This window comes from Anoplophora glabripennis, unplaced genomic scaffold, assembly GCF_000390285.2.
Source record: "Anoplophora glabripennis isolate ALB-LARVAE unplaced genomic scaffold, Agla_2.0 scaffold375, whole genome shotgun sequence".
NCBI lineage: Eukaryota > Metazoa > Arthropoda > Insecta > Coleoptera > Cerambycidae > Anoplophora > Anoplophora glabripennis.
In genome coordinates this window covers 501,156-525,028 of record NW_019416498.1, presented here as the reverse complement: position 1 = coordinate 525,028, position 23,873 = coordinate 501,156, and the positions used below count along the sequence as shown (strand labels likewise).

The 23,873-nt window shown below is 33.4% G+C and overlaps 2 protein-coding genes across 2 annotated transcripts; both read right to left on the bottom strand.

Annotated features, from left to right (window-relative positions):
• Nucleotides 1-2,704: 2,704 nt before the first annotated feature.
• LOC108909104 lies at nt 2,705-3,778 on the bottom strand. The gene is made up of 2 exons (XM_018713338.2): nt 3,582-3,778; nt 2,705-3,522 (listed from the first exon to the last, which is right to left on the bottom strand). Exons 1-2 carry the CDS (start codon nt 3,759-3,761, stop codon nt 2,875-2,877), a joined length of 828 nt encoding a protein of 275 aa, XP_018568854.2. The 5' UTR covers nt 3,762-3,778; the 3' UTR covers nt 2,705-2,874.
• Nucleotides 3,779-10,924: 7,146 nt separating this feature from the next.
• Nucleotides 10,925-14,099, bottom strand: LOC108909106. Its single transcript, XM_018713339.1, has 3 exons — nt 13,956-14,099; nt 11,349-11,457; nt 10,925-11,231 (listed from the first exon to the last, which is right to left on the bottom strand). Exons 1-3 carry the CDS (start codon nt 14,042-14,044, stop codon nt 11,088-11,090), a joined length of 342 nt encoding a protein of 113 aa, XP_018568855.1. The 5' UTR covers nt 14,045-14,099; the 3' UTR covers nt 10,925-11,087.
• Between the last annotated feature and the right edge of the window lie 9,774 nt (nt 14,100-23,873).

Genomic DNA, 23,873 nt, shown 5'->3' with positions numbered 1-23,873 from the left:
ATCTTAAAATATCTAGATTAATAATAAAAAGACACAATATAATATTACAGTAAAAATAAGATAACATTCAAATGGGATTTATTACAAAGCTGTGAACTTATTAATAGTTACTTTTCAAACTATATATGCTAGGCAATATCCAAAACTAGGATTAGTTCATGGCAAACGATATTTATTTGGTCCAAATAAATCCTTTTTTCAGTGTAACCGTTGCAAGCGACAAGAAACATTATGCAACGCGGGATATGGTTCCCGGAAGAGGACCACGGCAGATTGGCGCCAAGGACCAGATACTTATACCTGCGAGCGACTCCACACCAAGAGAACGCTCGCCCCGACAACACTTCTTTTCGTTAACTTTGCTTTCAATAAAAATACTTTTATTTTACCGTTGAGTTTTATTTTGCTGGACACCGAAAGCAACCCTCAAGTTTATGGCGATAAAATAATGATGATGATGATGATGAATTCAGTTGCGTGAACAACGGATGTTACAAACGTATCTTTAAAAAATGACCAAATATTGACTTCGAACGTGAACCGCCCCTGCCCTCTACTCCCCGATGGATAACCATTTCCTCGATACGTGTGTGCACTTACACTTTCACAATGATATATACCGACAACCACCATCGTTAATCATCGCAATCTTAGCGGTTCGAGATAAATATCTGGGGAAATGCGAATTATTACGTTTGGAGATTATTACAGTGACAGCGTGAGGCAAATTTGTTGTTACACCGCCCCAAACGTTCTTTATTAGAGTTTGGCTGTCGCCGGTTTGATGGATGGGTGAGTAAGACGCGGCATTATGTAACAATTATTACGGCTCCTCGGCAAGATGGCGGGTTTTGACGCGAGACGTGGCTCACTGGCTTCCTTCCGGTTCTTGGGTGTCGCTAGCATATTGCAGGCAAACTGCTTGGGGAACTTCGGTTGACAAGTAGCGACGTCGAATATGTCGAGTATAAAGGAAACGCAAAATCCAGTTTAGTGATAATACGTAATTGGATTAAACATACCAACATTAAGTACCTAAATTAGTTGTTTAAAATACCACACACAGCAAAAAACAATGGTTATTTTCCCGTAAAAAGTTGCTGCTAAATCAACCGAAAAATACGTTTTCTTTACTAATTCGGTAAAGTAAAGAATTGAGGGTAATATATCTATGGAGCATATTTTGACCTTTAGAAACAGACAACTGTCAAATGTAAATAAGCCTCGATTGATTGGCTGTTACTGTGCTCCGAAATTTTAATAAGTTGTTATTCTCAAACTCCCTTTTTGATCAAATTTGTGATAGCAGTCCAATTTCAAAACTACCAGTTCCTTAAAATATATATGTATATTTAAAATTTAGTATTAATGTTCGAATTATTCAAGACAAATGTAGCATATTATAAACAAACTCATGCTTTCTTGAAAGAAAATTGTAGCAGGGTACAGAATGGCGTAGGTGGGAAGTAGCACGATAGATGGAGCCACTTATGGTCTGTGTATATGTTATGGACCAGGTGATTAATGCGGGCATTATTAAAAATGTGCGAGCATTATGAATAATGTCTAGGTCTATCGGGCTAAGTGATTAATTACTATCTAAACTTCATTATTTATCACATTGCACGGTCATTATTATATTGCTACGTGACAATTGGGCAGTTTGATAATAATGCTAAATTTGACACGGTGCGGGGAGGGAAGCACGCGTGACACGCTTTGACCAATCAGCGTGCGGCGGACTTCAAACGCTATTGTTTTTGTTTAGTTTAAATAACTCTGTTACTTACTACATATTGTATAATTATTATTTTCAATTTTATGTTCTATTTTACTTATATTTTCATTTGACTTTTATTAAGTTTAAAGTGCTGAAAACTATTAGATGCTAATTATGCCAAATAATGAATCTGATTGCTTAAACTTTAGTTTATTTTATGTTTTATAATAATATGTCAAAACTTCTATAAAATAAAGATATGTTGTGAAATGTTTGTTTTAAATTTTATATGTTTTGTGTTACCTATATTTTTAATATGACTTTCCTTAAGTTTTAAATGCAGAAACTAGTGGATTCTTAATGTAGAAGTCCTTGCTAATTAATCCAAATAATGAGTCTGATTATTTAAATTGTTTAACATTTAGTTTATTTTAAGTTAAATGACAATAATAATAAAAAAAATAGTAATTAAATATGTTTGTATTACTCTGCCCAAAAGGTGATGGACAATATGTATAATGCCCGGTCAATTTGATTATTTGAATAATTATTATCAAATTGCACACTCATATTGGGCATTTTACATAATGACCGGGCATTATGTATAATGCCCGATTCATCACTTGGTCCATAACATATACACCATCTCTTTGTGAGTAACGACAATAAAGGAGCTAAATACATATTGATGAGGACTATCAATAAGTCCCAAACCGACCTGTTGTCTGGTTGGTTATACTTACAAACGATCATAGCTGTTACACTAGATGTTTGAAACAAAATATTTATTACTGAGAAATATTTATATCCAAATATATTCTTAAAGTAAGTATATACAATCATTTGATCTAAACTATTCAGTTTTGTATTAAACAAACGATACAATACAAAACATGTTTTTATAAAATATATGTAGAACATAAAATTAAGAGTAGAATTCGTTTAACCGTAAGTATCAAATATTTATTTTATTTCTGACCGGGATATTATAAGCTTATATCGTCATAGTTACGCTATCAATAAAGAGAGTCATAACTCCCTTGGGACATTATAGATTCTATAATTCCCTCTACCTTTCACAAGTAAAAATAAAATGAAAAATGCTAATATACATATATGTGTATATATTTATGAAATGAAAACTGAACCATATTTTATTTATTTGCGTCATTACAAATAATAAATGTACAATTTTGAAATGTTCCCTGAAAATTACTACCGCCACTGGAAACAATTTCTTCTTTTGTATGACTGGAGCTTCTGTTCACTACAGTCGAGGTACCTGCCTCTTCTAATGGCAAAGTAGACAACATACGCGCCGTTTTATTTCTCAATTCGATGCTATCCTCCAGATACCCCTCCGCCACCGTGGAACTTTTCCAACCTCCGTGTCTTTTTAAGTTAGTCATAGTTGCTCCTGCATTAGCTAGAGCAGTAGCAGAAGTGCGACGAAGGCAATGTCCCGTATAGGAAGATGGGTTTGGCAATCCTAAATACATTGCGATTTTGCTGGGAATTTTCCCAAACATGTTTTTTCCAATTGGCTGAGATGTACATTTATTTTGTTGGAAGCGCAAAAAAAATCGTTCAATACCTTTAGGACGTAAAGACATATAAAGTCTTAATAAAGGCAAAGCAGAGAACTCTTTTTCATCCACAACTGTAAATTTCTTCGATACACCAGTTTTACTTTCCGGTACGTTCACTACCATAACGGAATCCCGGTCCTCTATATCCGATATCTTCATATTCAAAAGTTCCTGACTTCTGCATCCTCCAAAATAACCCATAATCAAAACAACCTAAAACAAAAAAAGGAAATAAATACACACAAAAAAAGGGAAAATAAGAAAAAAATTACCTTATGCAGTAAATGAATTTCATTAGGAGCGTTCTTTAGAAATCTGATAACATCATTAGGAGATAAAACAGCAGACTTTTTCGGCTTATAACTCTTACTCTTCCGTTTCAAAAAAGCCTCTAGTTCATTGAACTTGGCGATATCTCGTTTCTCATGTATATTCACCTTCGATTTTAGCATTGACCATTTAGTCCATAACGAATTCGGACTATACATTTCTGACTGCAACGAATAAACAAAATTACTACCAAATCTACCGAAAAACATAGAATATTCCTTACCAATTCTTGAAAATATGCCAGTAATACAGTTTCAGTGGCATCTTTTGGCATAACATTATTCCGTGTCAGCCACTCCAGATATATCTTGTATTCTTTTTGATATACGGCTTCACTTTTCGATGGAATTAATGATTCACTTGCTTTTTCAGCTTTTTTCAAAATCTGCTCCATTATATTTGGGGTAGAAAACACGTTTTTAACGCAAACACAGCTTGATAACAAAGTACTGTTTATAAGCAAGTAACAATTCTGTTTATAAACACGTAACATAGCAACAACCTAGCAACAACAAAACTCTTATAATCAATGGTACCTGATTCAAATATACTGGGAAGGTAATAAATTGGTACATTTTTTCCGTTTTAAAAATAAACAATATTTTATTGAAATCGGTCAGAAATAAAATTATCTATGTACCACGGGAATTAATGAGCCTTAATAACCTCAGGCAATTGCTGTCCCTCGGGCGGGACGCCCTCGGGACGCAAACTTTGCCATCGGTAATTAAGGCCCTTATAATTCCCTAGGTACATAAATAACTATTAAATGCTGCCTATTTTTAAAGCAAGAAATTATATTTCTGGGTAGAAATTTAAAGTATTATAAATAAGGAAGAAAATATTTTCTTCCGTATATACAGAGTGGTCCGGAGATAATAGGCCAAAATTCATGGGTAGATTTCCGAAGCAAAAATATTGCGATTTAGCCCAACTTACCTTAGTCCAAAAGTAGATAGTTGAAGAGATACAGGGTGTTAAATGTAAAATATTATTTTAGTCTTTTTTCATTTATTCCTTAACAAATGCAAATATCCTTATAAAATTTTGGGCTTTGAACTTCTTTAAGTAAAGGAATTGAAATCTATTCAAATTTTGATTAAAATTCATAGAGGACGCTAGCTGCAGTAGATTGAATGTGTTAAAAACAACATAGGTAACTTTCTTCTACTTTAAGTATCTCATCTTTGGTGTCAAATTCTTATTTTTCAACTTTTTTTACACAAAAAATGTATCCTTTATGAAACTAGATGTCTCGCACCGTGTTCGATATATTTGGGTTTGAAACTTCCAGTGCTGTTGAATTAAATTACAATTAAGTACCTATTATTAATTTAGCGGTAAGGTTTCTTAAGTTTGGACGAAAATCAAATAATTGACTTTTTCAATTTGACTTATTGCTGTCATTTGTATGCTACTTTCCATTAAGTATTAGTCGTATTAATTAAAATTACATCTTAGCTTACAATTTAAATTGTATGTACATTGTATGTTTTTGGGTTACATGAAATCAGTTGTTTATGTATAAACCATAAACAACAGGGAAAAACTTTGGCAGCAGATTTTAAATGCTGCAAAGTCATTTCGCGTTAAGGATTTATACTTTAAAATAAGACAATCTTTTAATAAACGCGTTGATAAATGTATTGAAGTTAGAGGTGGACATTTTGAGCAATTATTGACAATAAGTCATATTTTTTACTAATGTTTACTATTTTACTTTTCTTCACAATTTTTAATTCTAAATAAACCCTTGTTTTTAATATTTCTAAATTATTTTCATTATTTCAACTATTAGCATTGGAAGTTTCAAAGCCACATATCTCGGTGCGAGACAGCTACTTTCATAAAGTGTACCTTTTTTGTGTAAAAAAGTTGGAAAATAAGAATTTGATACCAAAGATGAGATATAAAGTACAAAAAAGTTATGTCGATTTCAACACATTCAATCTGCGGTAGCTAGCGCCCTCTATGAACTATAACCAAAATGTGAACAAATTTCAATTCCTCTACCCAAAGAACCCCAAACCCCAAAATTTTGTGTGAATATTGGCATTTATTAGAAATAAATGAAAAAAAAAACTAAAATAATATTTTACATTTAACACCCTGTATATTCTTAACTATCAACTTTTGGACTATGGTAAGTTTGCTTAAATCGTAATATTTTTGCTTAGGGAATCTATCCATGAATTTTGACCTATTACCTCGGAAGCACCCTGTATAACGTGCGATATCATAAAATCAAATGTTGTACATTGTACATTTGAAGCAAGAATTTTGTTTTGCGCGTGGTAGGAGAAATGAGCTCGATGGGGCGGAGTCGAGCGGGACTATCGCTCATTACCCACCGCCATCTCTGTAGGCCCGGATGTTCACGCCAACTTTAACTTGACAGCAATAGCATGGCTTGCTTTTTACATTTCGATTTCAATAATTCAAAGCGTCAGTTCTTACCGAATACCACACGTGCATAAATTGTTCCGGGAAACTTTTTCTTGGGTTTCCAGGGATAATCTCCATTTAAAACTCCGGATATAATTTAAATTAATAAGTAGGGGTAATATACGTAGAAATAAAAAAAGTTAAAGAATATAGAATATTACTGTAAATTATGACATTAATTTTTCAGCAACTAGGTACGTTAATATCCCATCAATAAATTTACAAAAAAAGTTTTTTTTTTTTCAGTAAATGAAATAAAAGACATGGAAATTTTTCTTAGAATATACCTTAATTTTTTGCAGTGGTTTCTAAGACGACTTTCCTTTATTTTATGGTTTTTCACTGTACGGTATGCAGGAGTTTGTGTCTGTCTGAAAACATGAATATGTGCCAAAGTGGTCATCAATCACAAAGAAGATTGAAAGATTTCGTATCGCGAGAGACGATTAACGATGTGTGAATGTTCGAAAGTTATTTACATAGCTCTGGTATTGGTATCGATTAGTCCAAATAAATTACAAGGATAAACGTCTCTTTGAAGATTTCCAATGTAAATATAAACAAGTAAGACAGTGGGGAATAGCTCGTTTTCGGTATATGCGTTTATAAATAAATAATCAAATACCGTGATATCTCTTGTTTACCTTTAATAAATATTACAGATTTGTTACCATTTATAGGAAAAGGAAGATATGAGGACTACTACCTTCGTGAGCAAAATATAGGCAGTTGAGTCCCAATATTGTTTTCAAATGTTTACTATAAGTCTTAACCACTAATGCACTATTTTCAGTACCAGCATAGATTAATGCTTAGTCCATATAAAAATACTTGAAAGGCGATCTAAGGGCAAGTCATCTCATCTCTCTCGCATACCTATATGCTTCTTAAGGCGGGGTACATTCTACAAATGACTGTGTTAGTACCTACTACTACAGAAATTTTGCTAATGTAAATTAGTTAGTACAATTAGTAGAAAATACAGTTTAGTATCAGTAGTCATATAAGCAACGGTCTATGAAAAATAGATGTGGATGAATGTAAAATATAGCGAACGACAAACAGCTTTTTCTATTGAAAAAAAACTTCCAATGTCGGGAAAAGTAATTCGAGCTATTTATAAGAAGTCATTGAAAATATAAGAAAGTTGATTTTATATACTAATTATTTCTGACCTCTTTCAAAAAACAACAGATACGCCTTTACATAATGAGGCCCAAATCAACTGTCAGGACTTTTTAGATGGACTTACAAAAACTCGTATTTTATTTCGTCACTATGTTAAATTACGGTTTAAAACTTAACTTTTTGAAATGCTACCAAGAAAATGGTAATTTCTAAATAAAAAAGTAATTCAAATGAATTTCTTTTTTTTTTTTTTTTTTCTATAATAGCCTGTATAATAACGACGAATATTCTTAGCAAGGAATATGTCAAACTGGGTAGAAAATATAGGTACATGTTTTTCATGAATAGATATCGATCTATTGTTAAACATGTAAAAAGGTACAAAATCATCTTCGTGTTCGAAAGAGTTATTCGCCTGAAGGCAAAACAAACACTGGGAAGGAGAAATCGGCACAAAAATTGTTTATTTCAAAGAAATATATGTCTATGTATAGTAAGTACTTGACTTCATCTTTAGCTAACTTTAGAGTATTGCGGCCTTCAATAATGGAGGAATTAAATGAAAACAATAATTTAGTATTTTTTATTTTATTACAGCAAATGTTCAAAATGACTCCCATTAACCATTGCACAATGCCCAATTCGGTGTTCAAAGTTATCAATTACCTACATTTTGAATAACATTTGGTGTTTCGAACTTCTTCTCTGATAAGATTTTTCAATCGTTCTATAGTGTCTGGTCTGTTCACATACACTTTGCTTTGTTAATAACCCCACAAAAATTTAGTGGAGTTAAGTCAGGGGAGCCCATATCATAAATATCAATTTTATTAATAATTCTTTAAAATGAGCCATCGTTTATTGAAATCGATTAAGGAATTTAGAAGTTATGACAATTTAAAAATTTCAAGATGCCGTCCTTCATACTGGTGTTGCTATGGTAATAACAAAAAAAGTTCAAACAAAACTTGTGAAAGGTTTGACAGTGTATCTAAAAAGTATATTTTCAACTTAGGTTATACAGGGTGTCTCACATTTAAATAGCAGGACTTCAGGAATCAGTAGAAGTCATCATTTTGAGTCTAAAAGTTCCTATATATATGGGTCCTTAAACGCTTCGTTTCTGAGATACAGGGCGTTCAATTTTATTTTTGTTTTATTTATTTATTTTTTAACTAAATAACCGCTGACAAAAAAAATCATCATGTTGCGGCGAAAGATTTAGTATTTGAGGGCAAATAATTTGACACAGAAAATCATCGCATATTAGTTCCAGTGGTGGAGATAGAGGGGTCTCTATGCATATTTTTATAAAAAAAAGTATAGCCGATTTGATATTTTGCAAATGTTTTCGAAAAATATGAAAGAGCATTCAATTTTACCCAGAAAAGGCCCTCTTGTCCAAAGTCGATAGGAGGTGGCGTTTTCAAGAAAAACCGAAAATACTGTTTAGAAGTCAAATAATAATTTTTAAACATTGTGTTACAACTAAATTAAATATGTAGTTCAAAAATTCGGTTAAAATTGTTTTTAATTAATTAAATGAAAATAAATACAAAAATAAATAACGAAAACCATATTACATCAAAGCAAATGTTCGAAATGTAAACCATTTTCTTCGATACATAACTGACACCGACGCTGAATAGAACGTCTCATTTGAATTAAGTTATTGTCTCTGATTTCACTGCATGCGTTCCGAATCCGACGAATAAGTTCATCCCTTGTGTCCACAGTAGTGGTATAAACTCTCTCTTTAATAAAACCCCAGAGGAAAAAATCTAGGGGTGTCAGATCAGGGGATCGGGGAGGCCATGCAACGATACCCCCGCGGCCAATCCATTTTTCGGGAAAGTGGGTGTTCAACCAGTTCCTGACATTTCGGCCAAAATGAGCTGGACAGCCATCAAGTTGAAACCATGCTCGCATTCTTAAATTCAGAGGAATTTCCTCCCACATGTTGGCACTCTCGGTCTCTAAGAACTCTAAGAAATTCGCAGAATTCAGTCGTTGAGGTAAGATGTAAGGGCCGAAAAGACAATTGTTATAAACGCCGAGCCAAATATTAACACTAAATTCGTGCTGAAAATTTCGTGGTCTGATTGCATGCGGGTTTTCATGTGCCCACTCATGCTGATTGTGTAAATTTGTCACACCTCGACGAGTAAAACATGACTCGTCGGTCCATAATATGTGTGATAAAAAATTTCCGTCGTTTTCAATTGAGTTAAGAATCCACCGAGAAAAAGCTATTCTATGTTCCTCGTCACCCGGACGTAAACCCTGAACAGGTTGTAAGTGGTAGGGATGTCTATGATCTCGTCTTAATGTTCTAGAAATAGTGCACCTGGAAACACCAATAATCCTGGAAATTTTTCTGGTACTCGTCGTGGGATCTCTGTCAAATTCGTGCAAGATTCGCTGATTCCTCCTATTTCTGCCAATATTAACGTTAATTATGTTGCGATCCCTATGGACCAGATTCAATCCGTCATTAGCGAAACGTTGATGAACATTAATAAAAACGTGTGGATGCGGCTGTCTTCTATTAGGAAATCGTCTCCGATATTCCCTAGCAGCTTCTGCCGAGTTCCCATTGGCAAACCCGTATATGAAGTGAATATCTGCGTATTCTTGGTTCGTAAACTTAAACGGCATTTTGAATTTGTTGCAATTTTTTTTAATACTCTACACACAATTAGAAACTATAATAAAATAAGCGCAAATGTCAATATTAGAATGACATTTCAAGTCTGATTTGATTTCTAAACAGTATTTTCGGTTTTTCTTGAAAACGCCACCTCTTATCGACTTTGGACAAGAGGGCCTTTTCTGGGTAAAATTGAATGCTCTTTCATATTTTTCGAAAACATTTGAAAAATATCAAATCGGCTATACTTTTTTTTATAAAAATATGTATAGAGACCCCTCTATCTCCACTACTGGAACTAATATGCGATGATTTTCTGTGTCAAATTATTTGCCCTCAAATACTAAGTCTTTCACCGTAACATGATGATTTTTTTTGTCAGCGGTTATTTAGTAAAAAAATAAATAAATAAAACAAAAATAAAATTGAACGCCCTGTATCTCAGAAACGAAGCGTTTTAGGACCCACATATATAGGAACTTTTCGACTCAAAATGAGGTCTTCTACTGATTCTTGAAGTCCTGCTATTTAAATGTGAGACACCCTGTATATAAGCGAAATTTCGAAAAAACGACAATTTTACTAAAGCAGTTGCGCCCCTTAGCGGTGAAGTTACAAGATTGAAATTTTTTTAAATCAATTCCTTTTGGCCGCATTTGTTTACCCCACGTCTAGTTTTCTATGTACAGCCGCTCCGTACCGTTAATGGATCACCCTGTATAGTTCTACATTTTTTTTTCACCAACAACATTAAAAAATTCTACTACTAAAAAAAACTTTATACCTAATTCCAATGTGAAGATTGTATTAGACATATTATTATCTTGTATAATATAAAATGGTGATTAAATAGTATTGAAGAGGTTGTTAATATTTTATAGCCAGCATGTGGCGATTTTATATTTAAAAATATGGGTAAAGTGAAAATAAATCATGAGACTACATAAGCTTTAAACTGTTGTAGATATGAAAATAAACATTAATTATTTCCGTTAGTTTGGTAGATAGGCAAGAATATCAATATTTTTACTGTTTGGTTTTCTGGTAAATAAATTGACCTTAATAAGTGGACTGTATATTTGCTGACAAACGTTACAACATGACATGTATAGCCTACTTTTTTCTACGTTATTACAAACAACTAAACTTAAGCTAAGGAAACTAAGGAGCGTGCTCCGTCCATTTACAATAATTAATACACAAATACTTTCAATACGTTAGTTTATTATTCCGTATACACTTCAACTGACACATCGATTCCATTTTTAATTGTGGAGACTAGCTTAAGAGTTACATCGCCTTCCTTTGAAATTCCAATGGCAGCTTGTGAAAGAACGCCTTCCGATTCACTAGAAGCGACTCCAGTCACCTACGACAAAAATCAAATATCGGTCAAGAACAACAAGAGTTTTATTATTGTGTTAGTGATATTTTACTATACTCTCTACGTCTATCAAAAATAAATATTAAGTAAGTCATCACTTACCAGTATACAAGTGGGGACTTTTCCCTCTGTTTTTAAATCAACGTCTTTCGAAACTCTTCCGAATAATGGTTTATCTTCATGTACAATACCCTTATAGACCTGTTCCTTTCTGCAAAAAAAATTGATGAATTTCAAAATTTTAAGGGTTTTTCTAATAATAATAATAAATTGTCTTTATTGAATCCTCATGTCAATACATTAATTGAGCATCATATAATAAGAAAAGTGAATATAATTCAACCCCCCCTCCCCCCCGTTCCTAGAGAATATATATGTATACATAATATAATTACACATTCAAATCTAATCATTCCAATAAATAAATGTACAAAATAAAATCATAAAACAAATGTACGGAAACCATTAAAGTAAAATATAGATAAGAGCTAAATGCAAAAACGAACCAAAGAAAATACTAAAAATGAAAAAAGAAAAAATAAATAAAATTATGCGATATAAAAATAAAAAGAGCGACGAAACCCTGGTCAATAACTGGTCGAGTCCCATGCAAGAGATAATGCTTAATTTTTACTTGAAACTCAGAATTGCATAGTTTTTAAATTCTACTGGTAAACTATTATAATCCTTGCAAGCTTGATAGATAAAGCTTCAAGTGTATAAAGCAGTGGCGTGGTGAGGAATTTCTAAGAGGAGCGAGTAACGAGATTTAAATGATGCAGATTCTTTGTGCAGCCTTTGCAATTTCCTGTGCAGATATTCAGGAGTACTACTGACCAATATCTTGTGAGTAAGGCTTAATAGATGCAATCTCTGAGTGTTTACAAGGTTAAGATAACCGATATTTCGAATTAAGTATCTCACCCCTCGATCTGACACCGTACGCAAACCTAAAGCAACTGTTCTGAATGCTCTGTAAACGTATTATATCAGTACATAGTAGGGCTGACCCATAAACGCAATCACAATATGACAATCTTGAAAAAAATTAAAGAAACACGTATGTTAATTTTTAAATTCGAGCTCATTATACTCTTATGAGGGTAAAGTTGCTTTAACGTATTATAATATGAGCGACAAAGAGTATTATTACGTGTTTAGTGAATCTCAACTCGTCATCAAACAATAGCCCCAGATTTTTACAACTATCAGCAACGTCTAGCACAGTGTTTCCCAATTTAACATCGATCTGAGATTTTACTCTGCATCCTTTCTTTTTGAGACCAAATATTAAGACCTTGGACTTATTCGGATTCAATAATTGTAACCTGTGAGCGGCTGAGATATTAAGTAATAATGTTAAATCGTTATTGATGACATTATTCGAAGAGTTCTCCTACAGGAAAACTGTAATAATCTTGTGAATCATCTGCGTAATGATACACTCCACGGGTTTAAATATTTATAAAAGTCGCAATATATAAGGAAAACAGCAGAGGCCCCAATATGGACTCCTGAGGTACCCCATGAGCCACCGGCAAAGTGTTGGACATAATTGAGTTCACAACAACTTGTTGTGATCTCCCGGTCAGATAGCTACGAATCTAGGAGGAAGCGTGATGTCAAAGCCAAAATGAGTTAGTTTATGGCATAAGATATTGTGGTCCAAGGTATCACACGCCTTACTATAGTCTAAAATAATGAGACATGTGACTAGATCCTTGTACCTTTAAGGATTTCAATAATATGATCCAAGGCAGTAGTTATACTGTGCAGCGGCCTAAAGCCAGACTGAAAAGGTGGAATTATATTATTATCAAGAGCAAATGGTGATATTTGCGAATTTATTCAATCACTTTAGAAATAGTAGGCAAAATGCTTATCGGTCGAAAATGTGCCTATTCAGATGGATTAGATAATTTAGGTAAAGGAAGAACATTAGCATTTTTACAAGCATGAGGAAAAGTAGATGTCAGAATTGATGAATGAAGGTGATATGATTTATAAGGTGAGGTATAACAAGCTTGAGCATATTTAAGGAGATATAATCCGAGCGAGTGGAATGACTTTTGATCATACTAACATATTTGACAACATCCCCAGTGTTAATAGTATGAAAATAAAAAGTATTGTGTGAAGGTGAGGCCAAATGAAATTTTTCTAGAAGCTTATTCTGCTCAGGTGAAGGCAATAAAGGTGAAATACTGTTAAATAATTTATTAAAAGCATTAGAATCCTTCATGATATCGGAATAGTCGAAAGCGTGATAATCAGAAAGAATATCAAGAGATCTCGAAGTATTCCAAGTAGATTTACTAGTTTTATTTTTTACATGTTCCAGATAAGCATTATTTTCTTTACGGTAACACAATTTCTCAGTTCCTTATAATAAATCCAATCTCTACCTAGCCGTGACTTTTTATACCGAGAATAAGCCTTGTCCCTCAACTGAATCATTTCTCTGATGATGTCTGTTAGCCATGGAGCACGTTTTCTCGTTACTCTTGCAGTGCGAAGGGGACCATGCTTATTAAAGAGCTCATTTATATTACAATTTAGGAATGCAACCATAGCATCCACGCACCGCAAAGTGAATATATATCCCAATTTTTCGATATTTTATTATTTTAATTTCAATTAATTATTTTTATAATCGGTTAATCCCACATAGTATAGTACATAGTAGAATATAATAAAGGTAAAACTTACGCAGCAGACGGATCAGGACAGTATTCTGGATCAGCCAGAGCCTGGGCAACCAGAGCAACCAAAGCGAAGAAAACTACTTTTGACAACATGTTTCTCAAGTATTAATATGTTTTGTTAAAACGAAATGTAATACTGTGATCACTAATTTCGTCTAATCCATTTATATAGCACAAAAAGAAAATTATCTACAAGGAATTTTAAGTGTACACTCTGAGATAATGACGGTACAAATAATAAAAAAGAAACGTTATCATGCCGTACATAAGGGGGTACTCAAATTTAATAAAAAATGATGTAAGTCCAAGAGCTCAGTTAGACAAACAACAAAATAGCAAAATCTTTATAATTTTGTACAGGGTGTTTTACACAGTTTAGCAAATTTCAAAGGACATTTTCTCGATTTTTTTAAAAGAAACACACGGTATATTATTTTATTTGGGGATTAATATGATACATGTTTTGTAAATGATACCCTATGCCTAAAATCACTATTTTCGGAAATATTTGCACTTTTCTAGCAAAACCCCTTTAATTTTACAAATTTTACTTTTTATTACTCTAGTAGGCCATGAGTTTGATATAAAAGAACAAAATCTGCAAGTTTACTGTTGTTGTTTAATTGTCAGTAGTGTAAACTGCTGGGTTGTAGGTTTAAAAATACTCCAAAATGAACTTTTCTCAAGCAGAAATGGTTGATATGATTTATGTATTGGGCGCAAGTGATAAAAATACTTTATTAGCAACACGAATTTATCATCAACGCTATCCACAGAGAAGGCAGCCCAGTGTACGAACTTTTGGAAAAGTAAAGGATCGTTTTGATAATTCCGGTACTGTAGCTTATTGTAAACATGTTAGGAAAAAAAGGACATTCACTGAAAAAAATTAATTAAACGTTCTTTTGGCTGTCACTAAAAACCTTCATATTAGTCAACGAGAAATTAGTATTCAAATAGATATTGGAAGAACATCCGTTCAAATAAAATTAAAGGACAATAAAATGCATCCATACCATGTCGAATTATTGTAGGAATTAAGTGACAAGGGTTGCAAAAGACGATTAGAGTTTTGCAAGTGGGTTCAAAGAATGGTAATGTCAACCGACATAATTATCATTATTTTGCCACAGAAGACCCGCATTTTGTGAGAATGCACTCACTCAGATTAAATTTAACGGAAGACACTTTGAACATTTAGTTAGATAGTTAAATTGCTTATTTAGTTAGTACCTATTTATATTTCTTTTCTTTTTATACTAAGTATTTAATTTATTACTAACACTTCTTCGATTCTTTTTATTTGTAGTAATTCCTTGTTCTTTTTAAATTTTGTTAAAATCTACATTCAATCATTAAATTTAGCATTTTTCTGTTGTTTGACTAACTTACTAACTTATTATTTTGAAAAAATATACATTTTTCCATCCGGCCTGACAACTTTTGTATTTGTGATTTTCTATGGTTTTTATCAATATCTTTTTAATTACCATCAAGTTAGCCCCGGACAAAAATTTGCAAAAATTAAAATGGTTTTGCTAAAAAAGTGCCAATATTTCCGAAAATAGTGATTTTAGGCATCGGGTATTATTTACAAAAGTTGTAGGTAATTAACATATTAATCCAAAAATAAAAAATGTCCTTTGAAATTCGCTAAACTAGGGCTTATGTGTAGAACACCCTGTAGAAAATTATAAAGATTTTGCTATTTTGTTGTTTGTCCACGCCTTTGGTTCGCATGACAACAAAATATTTGTTCTTAATTACTGATATTACCTACAAAGTGGATAGATTTACAGAACCCTGTCCCAGCGAAAATTATCTTTTTTCAAATAACTTGGCATCGCCTCATCGAATACAAAAAACAAAGACATCGCTGGAAAGAGAATTTTCTTTAAAATACAAATTTGGAAAAATATACAGAGTGTTCCATTTAAGAAAAACCATCTTAAAGATTCTCCGCCCTAATGCATCACCCTGTATAATTCAAAATATTTTTAAAATGTGAACTTTTTTAAGTACATCACTCCCATAAAATATTTCTTTTAAAATCTCTGTAATAAGGGAGATATTGGACTTTGTCACACTATTGGGCCACCCTGTATTTATGCAGAATAGATGTACGAATAAAAGTGAATGAATTCAATACTGATTATTATCTTTGTAACCTCTCAATTTGTGTATAACAGGGCACTTGAAAATGACAAAAAGATAACAACGGTGTTGAATAATTATATACCTACGTAACACGAGTATGATATATTTCAGGAATAATTTATGAGAGAAAACTTATTTATATCTCAATGGAAAACGATATTTGTCACTGTGATTTTCTAAAAGATTACTTTTTAAAACTGTTTCCGTCAGTTTGCTGTTGATATTTATTCATGATTTATGTTTTATTAAATTTAAATTAATTAAATTTGACTTACAATTTGTGTTGAATTAGAACAAAATAAAAACAACGTTATACGAGTTCCTAAACATCTAACACTCAATAATTTCACCACCAATATAAAGAAAAGCAATAGACTCCGCAAAAAGAAACTATTTATGTAATCCACCGATAACATTCTCCGGTTAAAAGCCAACGATGATGAATGCGGCGAGCAATCTGGCCTTATTTTTGAAACATTCGGCTTGGCAAGTAAAAATTCCGTATGAAAAAACAAAAACGGGCGACTAGGGGGTAAATAGATGATGAATGGACATTTCCTTGGTACATTTCACACGACATTTGAAGGGGATGGAGCGAGTATTTTTTTGCTAAAACGCGCGGAAAAATCTGATCCACATCTGAGTATACTTACGGACTTACAATTTTAAAGTGGCTTCAAGTGTATTTTTATTAATTCAATAATAACAGATATTTACTTATTCTATCCGAATAAGTAAATTATTTATTTACTTATTTCAATATATTTCTTTCTATCTATAAAACGTATAGTTATAAAATTAAGTTACATTTAAGACGATTGAGCAACCCAATAATGCACTATAAAGGAGGTAAATTGAGGACGATTTTGCGCCCGAGCGAGTCTCTGATGAGTTATTCAAACTTACTCTGGACAATGTCAATTTCAAAAATTTCGATGACATTATTGTAGTTACAATTCCAGATTCTAAAAATGGTATGTTGCGTTTACAATTACTTCTCGTCTGGGTTCTGTTTCTCACCCAGAAATTGTCAAGAAATATACCAAGATTAGATTGGAAATTGAAACTGAAATTTCACGCTTTTTTATGGGCTATCAAGTAGGTAGATGTTATAACCAACCGGTCGGCAAGAATACCCTTTCTATGATTCCTAATAAGATTGCACAGTTTTTGAAACTAGAACATCATGAAACATATACAGGCCATTAATTCCGAAGAACATCGGCAACGTCGTTTATAAAAAATGTAGCCATAAATAAATTACACATCTCTTAATTTAGTTTTAAATCTTCCCTGATCCTCGATCCACGAAGTAAAAAACCATCTGAGTGTTATTTAATTTTTAATATAAGGCACTGCTAACCAAATCTTGACGAATTCTGTTCTAATTATTTCGATATTTATCTTTCCAAAAATGGAACAAAATGCAAAACAGATTACTTTTAAAATAATTATTACATACTTAGGCTCAGAACGACTCATGGGTTGGAAATTTCCGATCAGACAGTTAGGAATAGATTGAGAGAAGCAGACTTGAGACCAAGAAGACCTGTGCGAAAACCTATTTTAACTTCGTATCACTTAAGGTCTCGTTTACATTTTGTACGTGAGCATGTGGCATGGCAACTTCGTTATTGGAGACCAGTACTCTTCACAGATGAGTCACGATTTCGTTTAAGTCGTTGTGATGGTCGAGTACGTGTATACCGACGTCCATATGAAGGCCATTCTTCAGTTACCATACAAGAAGTCGAAAGATTTGGTGGTGGGTCAGTGATGATTTGGGGCGGAATTAGTCTTGATGAAACAACCGATCTTGTCATAGTTCCGCTGAACGGCACATTGATCTCATTCCAGAAGATCATGTTATACCAGCCGCTTATGGTATAAGGCCAAATTTTCTGTTTATGCAAGATAACGCAAGGCCACATACTGCGATTATCACCATGAACTACCTTCAACATCACGGGATTCAATCCATGGATTGGCCTCCGCTAAGTCCTGATCTAAATCCCATCAAACATCTGGAGGCGACCAGACCCACCTCAGACTCTGCAACAGTTAACAAATCACGGCAGCAACGGTCTCCGAGGTACAGTTAGCGCCACCCAAATGTGAATGGATTTTGGTTGTTATGGAAATTTCATCTGGATTTTATCGTAGTAAATCAGACTTTTTTTAGTGGCGTAACACAGAGAGGGTATTATGATGGATAAATTTCGACCAAGGCATTGTCTTCATTGTCACTGGAAACCTTCCCGACACATTGCCTGATAGGTCTTTGTAATTTTTGTTCTTCTTGCCAGCGTATATAAAATATATACTGACATTTAAATCTGACATTTAAATCAGCAGCCACTTCGGTCAAAGACCAATTATCTTCTAATTTGGCTATAGCCCTAGCTCTTTGTGCCTCAGTTAAATGCTCCGGCATATCTGGGCACCCACCTGGGCACTAGGTACCTCGGAGACCTTTGCCGTGATATTCCCGTTCAGCGACTCCAAAAACCTCAGAGTAGCAAAATTGAACTCATTTCCGTCAATATTTTCCAAGTTATAAATTTTTCATATTTTAACTCTTCGAGATGCAATTTTAAAAATGCATTTTTCTTATGCATCGATGTAATTTTCGTTTTTCATCGATAACATAGGGTCACAAACTATCTGGACGCTCTAACGAATCGAATGCAAAAAACTGCACCACGATCCCTCTTACTGCACAGATTTCAGAGGTAAGGCCGTTTTTAGTGCTTTATTTTCTCGACTATCAGTAAGGATTTATTCCGAAAATGCTTAAATTTTAAACTCCAAAACAATTGATGTAATCGCGTTGACGAGAAAGGATTTTATACTCCCATTGTGTACCCCTTTTCCAATCAATTCGAAGTAAATACAAATCATAGACCTGAATCCGACCTACTATCGAAAAAAGTGTTTTTATTCATCGTTGGAATGTGAAGCGCACTGTCAGCCTGGAATGTCATTAAATCTGCTCGATGATCGATCTGAAACACCGCTATCGAATGTCAGGAGAGCAAATCTATGCATGTATGGTAATGGCGATATATCCCCGGTTCGTATTGTCGGAATAAAGTTTATCCTATCGAGAAGCTTAGCATGTATCAGCGATCCCAAATCTGGAATACCAAATGAGAGCCGAACTCCAGAGAGACGAACTTACAACGTGCGCATAACTTTCTGGGTTTTTGTTGCTCGTTACGCGGGAAATCCTCCGGCTTCTTATGAAAGCAACTATTTTTACGGTTTGTCACCTTCGCGATCTCCAGGTGAGATCAATTTCGTAACTGGGACGAGGAAGGAATTGTAAGCGGGCGATGAGGGCGCACACTTTGGCGCGTCACACGAAAGTTAACCATAACTTCTGAACTCGGTAGCGGGAGTTAAACAAGATAAAAACACCTCGTTTTAACATGCCGGGGTGTGACCGGAATTCGCGAGGGTTCGTCTTCGGGACGTTCAAAGGCGAAGCCAACAATGACGGGAAACAGAAAATGTTTTACTAAATTATTATTATANAAGAGCAGTTGTTTCCCGCAATATTATCAGTCTAAAAATTATTTAATCTAGTATCAACGCAAGTCTTGCTTTTATAGTACCTATGAAATAGCAGGTCGCTCTCTGCCAGTTTGGCGGTATTGAGGGTTAATTAAAATAATTTCTTTATCTACTTACTCTGACATTCTGCTTGCAAAATCCCCTGTTTGGTGAAGATCATACCACGGAACATCTTGATTTAATACCTTGCTTAAATATACGGACCGGATCTTATATATCTGCAAAGAAAAGTAATAAAAAAATTACTATTGAAGTATTCTGAAGTATGTTTAAAGAAAATGGAAATTAATTTGAATATTTTTAGATAACCACATCCTATATTATGTTGTATTTGAAAATTGTTGAAAATGGCAACAATTGGAATTAGTCCAAGACTAAAATTATTTATTTTTGATGGCCGAAATGCCTAAAATTCAAAAGTAAACAAACTACTAATTTAGGACAGACTTATCTAATCAAATATTGTCACTCTTGATATTATCAAATACATCTGAAAAAGGTCATACGATTTAACTAGAAATGGAAATTGAAATTGAAAAATGTAAGTATTTTTCGAGCCTCATAAAAGGGAAAAATTTCATTATTTATTGGCATACATTTTTCAACAAGGTATAACAACAAATAATATGAAAAAACGAGAATATTTTGCAAGGTAGACAACCAACAAACCTTAATAAAATCGAAATAAAATTAAATTTACGATTTATTTGTATTAAGCTTTATACAGGGTGTTAATGATAAGTTTTGCCAAACTTTAACGGCGTATTCTACCGATGAAAATAATCAAGTTTTGCTGTATAAAAATTTTTTATAGGACGCTTCCCTACGGAGATAAAGGGCGTTAAAAGTTTCAGATATTTGTATTAGGGGGAATTAAGTAGGCGAACTTTTTTGAAAAAAAATCGTACGTCACTGGTTTTTTAAACAATTTTTTATATTTTTAAAATGTAGATACAATCAATTTGTGGCCATAAAGTATTCTTGTAAAGTATTCGTAAAATTTACTGGTCTTTAGATAATTTTGAAATCAAATAAGAAGATACTTAAGTACACTGCCGGTCCTTTGAAAGTGGACGATTAATTTTTCTAATGTGATGTAGTCTACTTCTTACTATGAGTTTTTATATGTCAGTGTCATTAATAATTTGCATGGTAATTCAAGATGCCGCGTTCAACGGAACCAGAGAAAGTGAGAGCTATAACTTTACTTCAGAATGATTGGTCATTGCGGATGATCTGCATGTATGCAAGAACAGCATATTTAAACGCAAAGAAAATGAATTGCGGAGGGTCACGTACGTTATGTTCACGGAGGTGGACGTCGAAAAGTAAACACCACCTAAGAATAAATCCTTTTGACATGGCAGTAGCGGCTTCCTTTGAAGCGAATTTTCCTGGATCAGTGCGAACTGCAAGGAAGCGGGTGAAAGATTTGGAGCTGAAGAATTATGTGGCCGCAAATACAGTTGCTTTGACTCCCCAGTATAAAGAACAGAAGTTAGAGTTCTTTTGCGAGAATATTATATTTTCGGACGAAAAAAGTTTTCAGTCTTGTTCCGATGCTTCTGTCCGTGTCTACCCATCAGAGATTATGAGGTATTCGGAGCCTTATGTGAAACCCACACAGCGCAGCGATAGTTTCTCCATTAACGTTTGAGCTTGGATAAGCTACCAAAGTCCTGATGTTTGTTGTGACCATGCTATATCCTCAGAATTTCACTTTCAAGCAGGATAATTGTGCAATTCACACCTCAAGAGTTGCGTCAGAATGGTTCATTGATAACAACATCGATGTTTTACCTTGGCCCTCAAAGTGCTGGGGATATGTGGTGAAAAAATTTACGACAGAAACATCCGTCCAGTTAACGTCGAAGAACTTTGGGAGGCAATTGAAAACTCATGGGATAACATCACTGAGGATTATAACAAGAACTTTAATTTTATCAATGCCATGTAGATTGCAGTGTTATAGACAAAAATGGTGCTTGGACAAAATACTAATTTTACGAATCGCGGTTTTTTGGCGACGAAAAGTGTTTCATTTTTAGATCTCGTTGACGGCGAATGAATGGCGGTTAGAATGTATAATATATTTCAGTATTGGAAAAATAAATAATTTGCTACCTAATTTGGATTTGTTTTGCTCACTAGAACTAGTATGACAGACACACATTAAATTTGACATAATGACAGCCGATTTGAACCTCACATTTTCAAGTCAGCTTCACAAAGGCCAATTATAGACAATTTGCTTAAAAGAGTCGTCCACTTTCAAAGGGACGGCACTGTACCTATGTTGCTATTTACCATTTTCTATTGAATTCTATTTTGGAATAAGTTATCCATGAAAAAATAGGCCCTACTAAAAAATGTTTGAAACCTTTAACACCCTGTATCTCGGTAGAGAAGCATCCTATCAAAAATTTTTATAGGGCAAAAGTTGATTATTTTCATTGGTAGAATACGCCAATAAAGGCAAAGGCAAAACTTATCATTAACACCCTGTAGATATTTTTCAAAAAATATGGCAGATCTGATCTTGACAATCCCAGTTCCCAGTAAGAGTTATTTGTTGCTTTTACCCTTTTAATGAATTATTACATCAGATTAGTTACTTTTAGTCTTGTCACATACGAAGATTTGTTAAGTGCTTTTCTTGGCGATCATTCTGGTTGTGAATAACTGTACTAAGAAAATTACAATAAATGGGCTTGCTTAAAAAACAGGAAGAAGGTTCTCAGAATCTGTTATCTATTGGCACTTGTTGTTTGTATCTATTAGTGATATGTAGTACAAACGTAAGTTGTAATCACTCTTAATAATGCTTTGCAGATTCGTCGTCGAGTACACTTGAATACTGTTTTTGTTTTATTTCAAGATTGTAGGTCTGTTTTTCCATGTATTTACGTGTTTACAGGTTTAATTAAAGTAATCATTGTTTAAATAAAATTTATGTGTAATAATTTGTGCAATTCAGTGCCCTAAACCAATTTCTGTAAGAATTCAAGAAAATCGTAGAAAATGTATGGAATATTGTCTGAGGTTAAGATTTATTTGTGGCATTTTTTTTTCTTTATCTATCTGGTATCTTGTCACCTAGGGAAAAATTTTTAAAATTAATCAAATAGACCCTTGCGTCAAAAATATCAGTCAAGGGTTATTTTTGGAAAATAGTTTTGCCTATTAAAAAATCCCACACCGAAAAAATCAGACAAATACGAAAGACATATCACTACATGTTTACCTACCTCGTTCTTCAGAAAGTTGTCAATGTTTCGAAAATATATCTGTTTTCATCTTCTGAACTTTAATGACTTTTATGATATACACTATTGGACAAAAGTAATTACCAATTTTGCATTTTTCATTTTTTTATCAATTTAAAATCGGGGGATGACAAGAAATAAACTTTTATACGAATGAATGAATAAATCTTAAATGTAATTGTCGCCCATAATAAACAGAAAAAAATTATACGTCAGTGTATTAGGTATTATTATTGTTATTATGTATTAAATATTAGGTACTGGGTTATGAAGTAATAGGACAAAAGTAAAGCAACATTATTTAATTAACAAAAAAATCTGACAAATCTGTTAACAACAACTAAATAATCCCAACTTAAGACTTAATTATTAATAGTTGATTGCATAAACATTATTTGCAATAGCTTTTGCACACTTGGGTATGGACAAGATCAACTTTTGGATAACGTTTTCTGGTATACTTTGCCAAATTTCAATTATTCAATTATTTTATTCTGTAAAGCTTCTTTGTTTCTGAATATTTCTGTCCTTATCTTCCTTTCTACTTCTTCTCACAAGTTCTCAATGGGATTTAAATCAGATGATTGTGATGGCCAATCCAAAACTCGTACATTATTGCCACGAAACCAATCTTTCACAAACTGCGAGGTATGCTAGGGATCATTGTCCTGCTGAAATATGAATTTCAGAGGCATTTCCTACTCTGCACACATCTCTATACACAAAACAATCCATAATTCCATCAATGAAATGGATAGCACCTATTATGTTTAAGGAAAAACATCCCCATAAAAATACAGTTCCACCGCCATGCTTAACAGTTGTTGTTACATAAGCAGGATTGAATCTCTGATTTATGGGTCTTCTTACGCGACGCATACCATCAGAACTGAAAATATTGTAACGTTTTTCATACTTTTTTC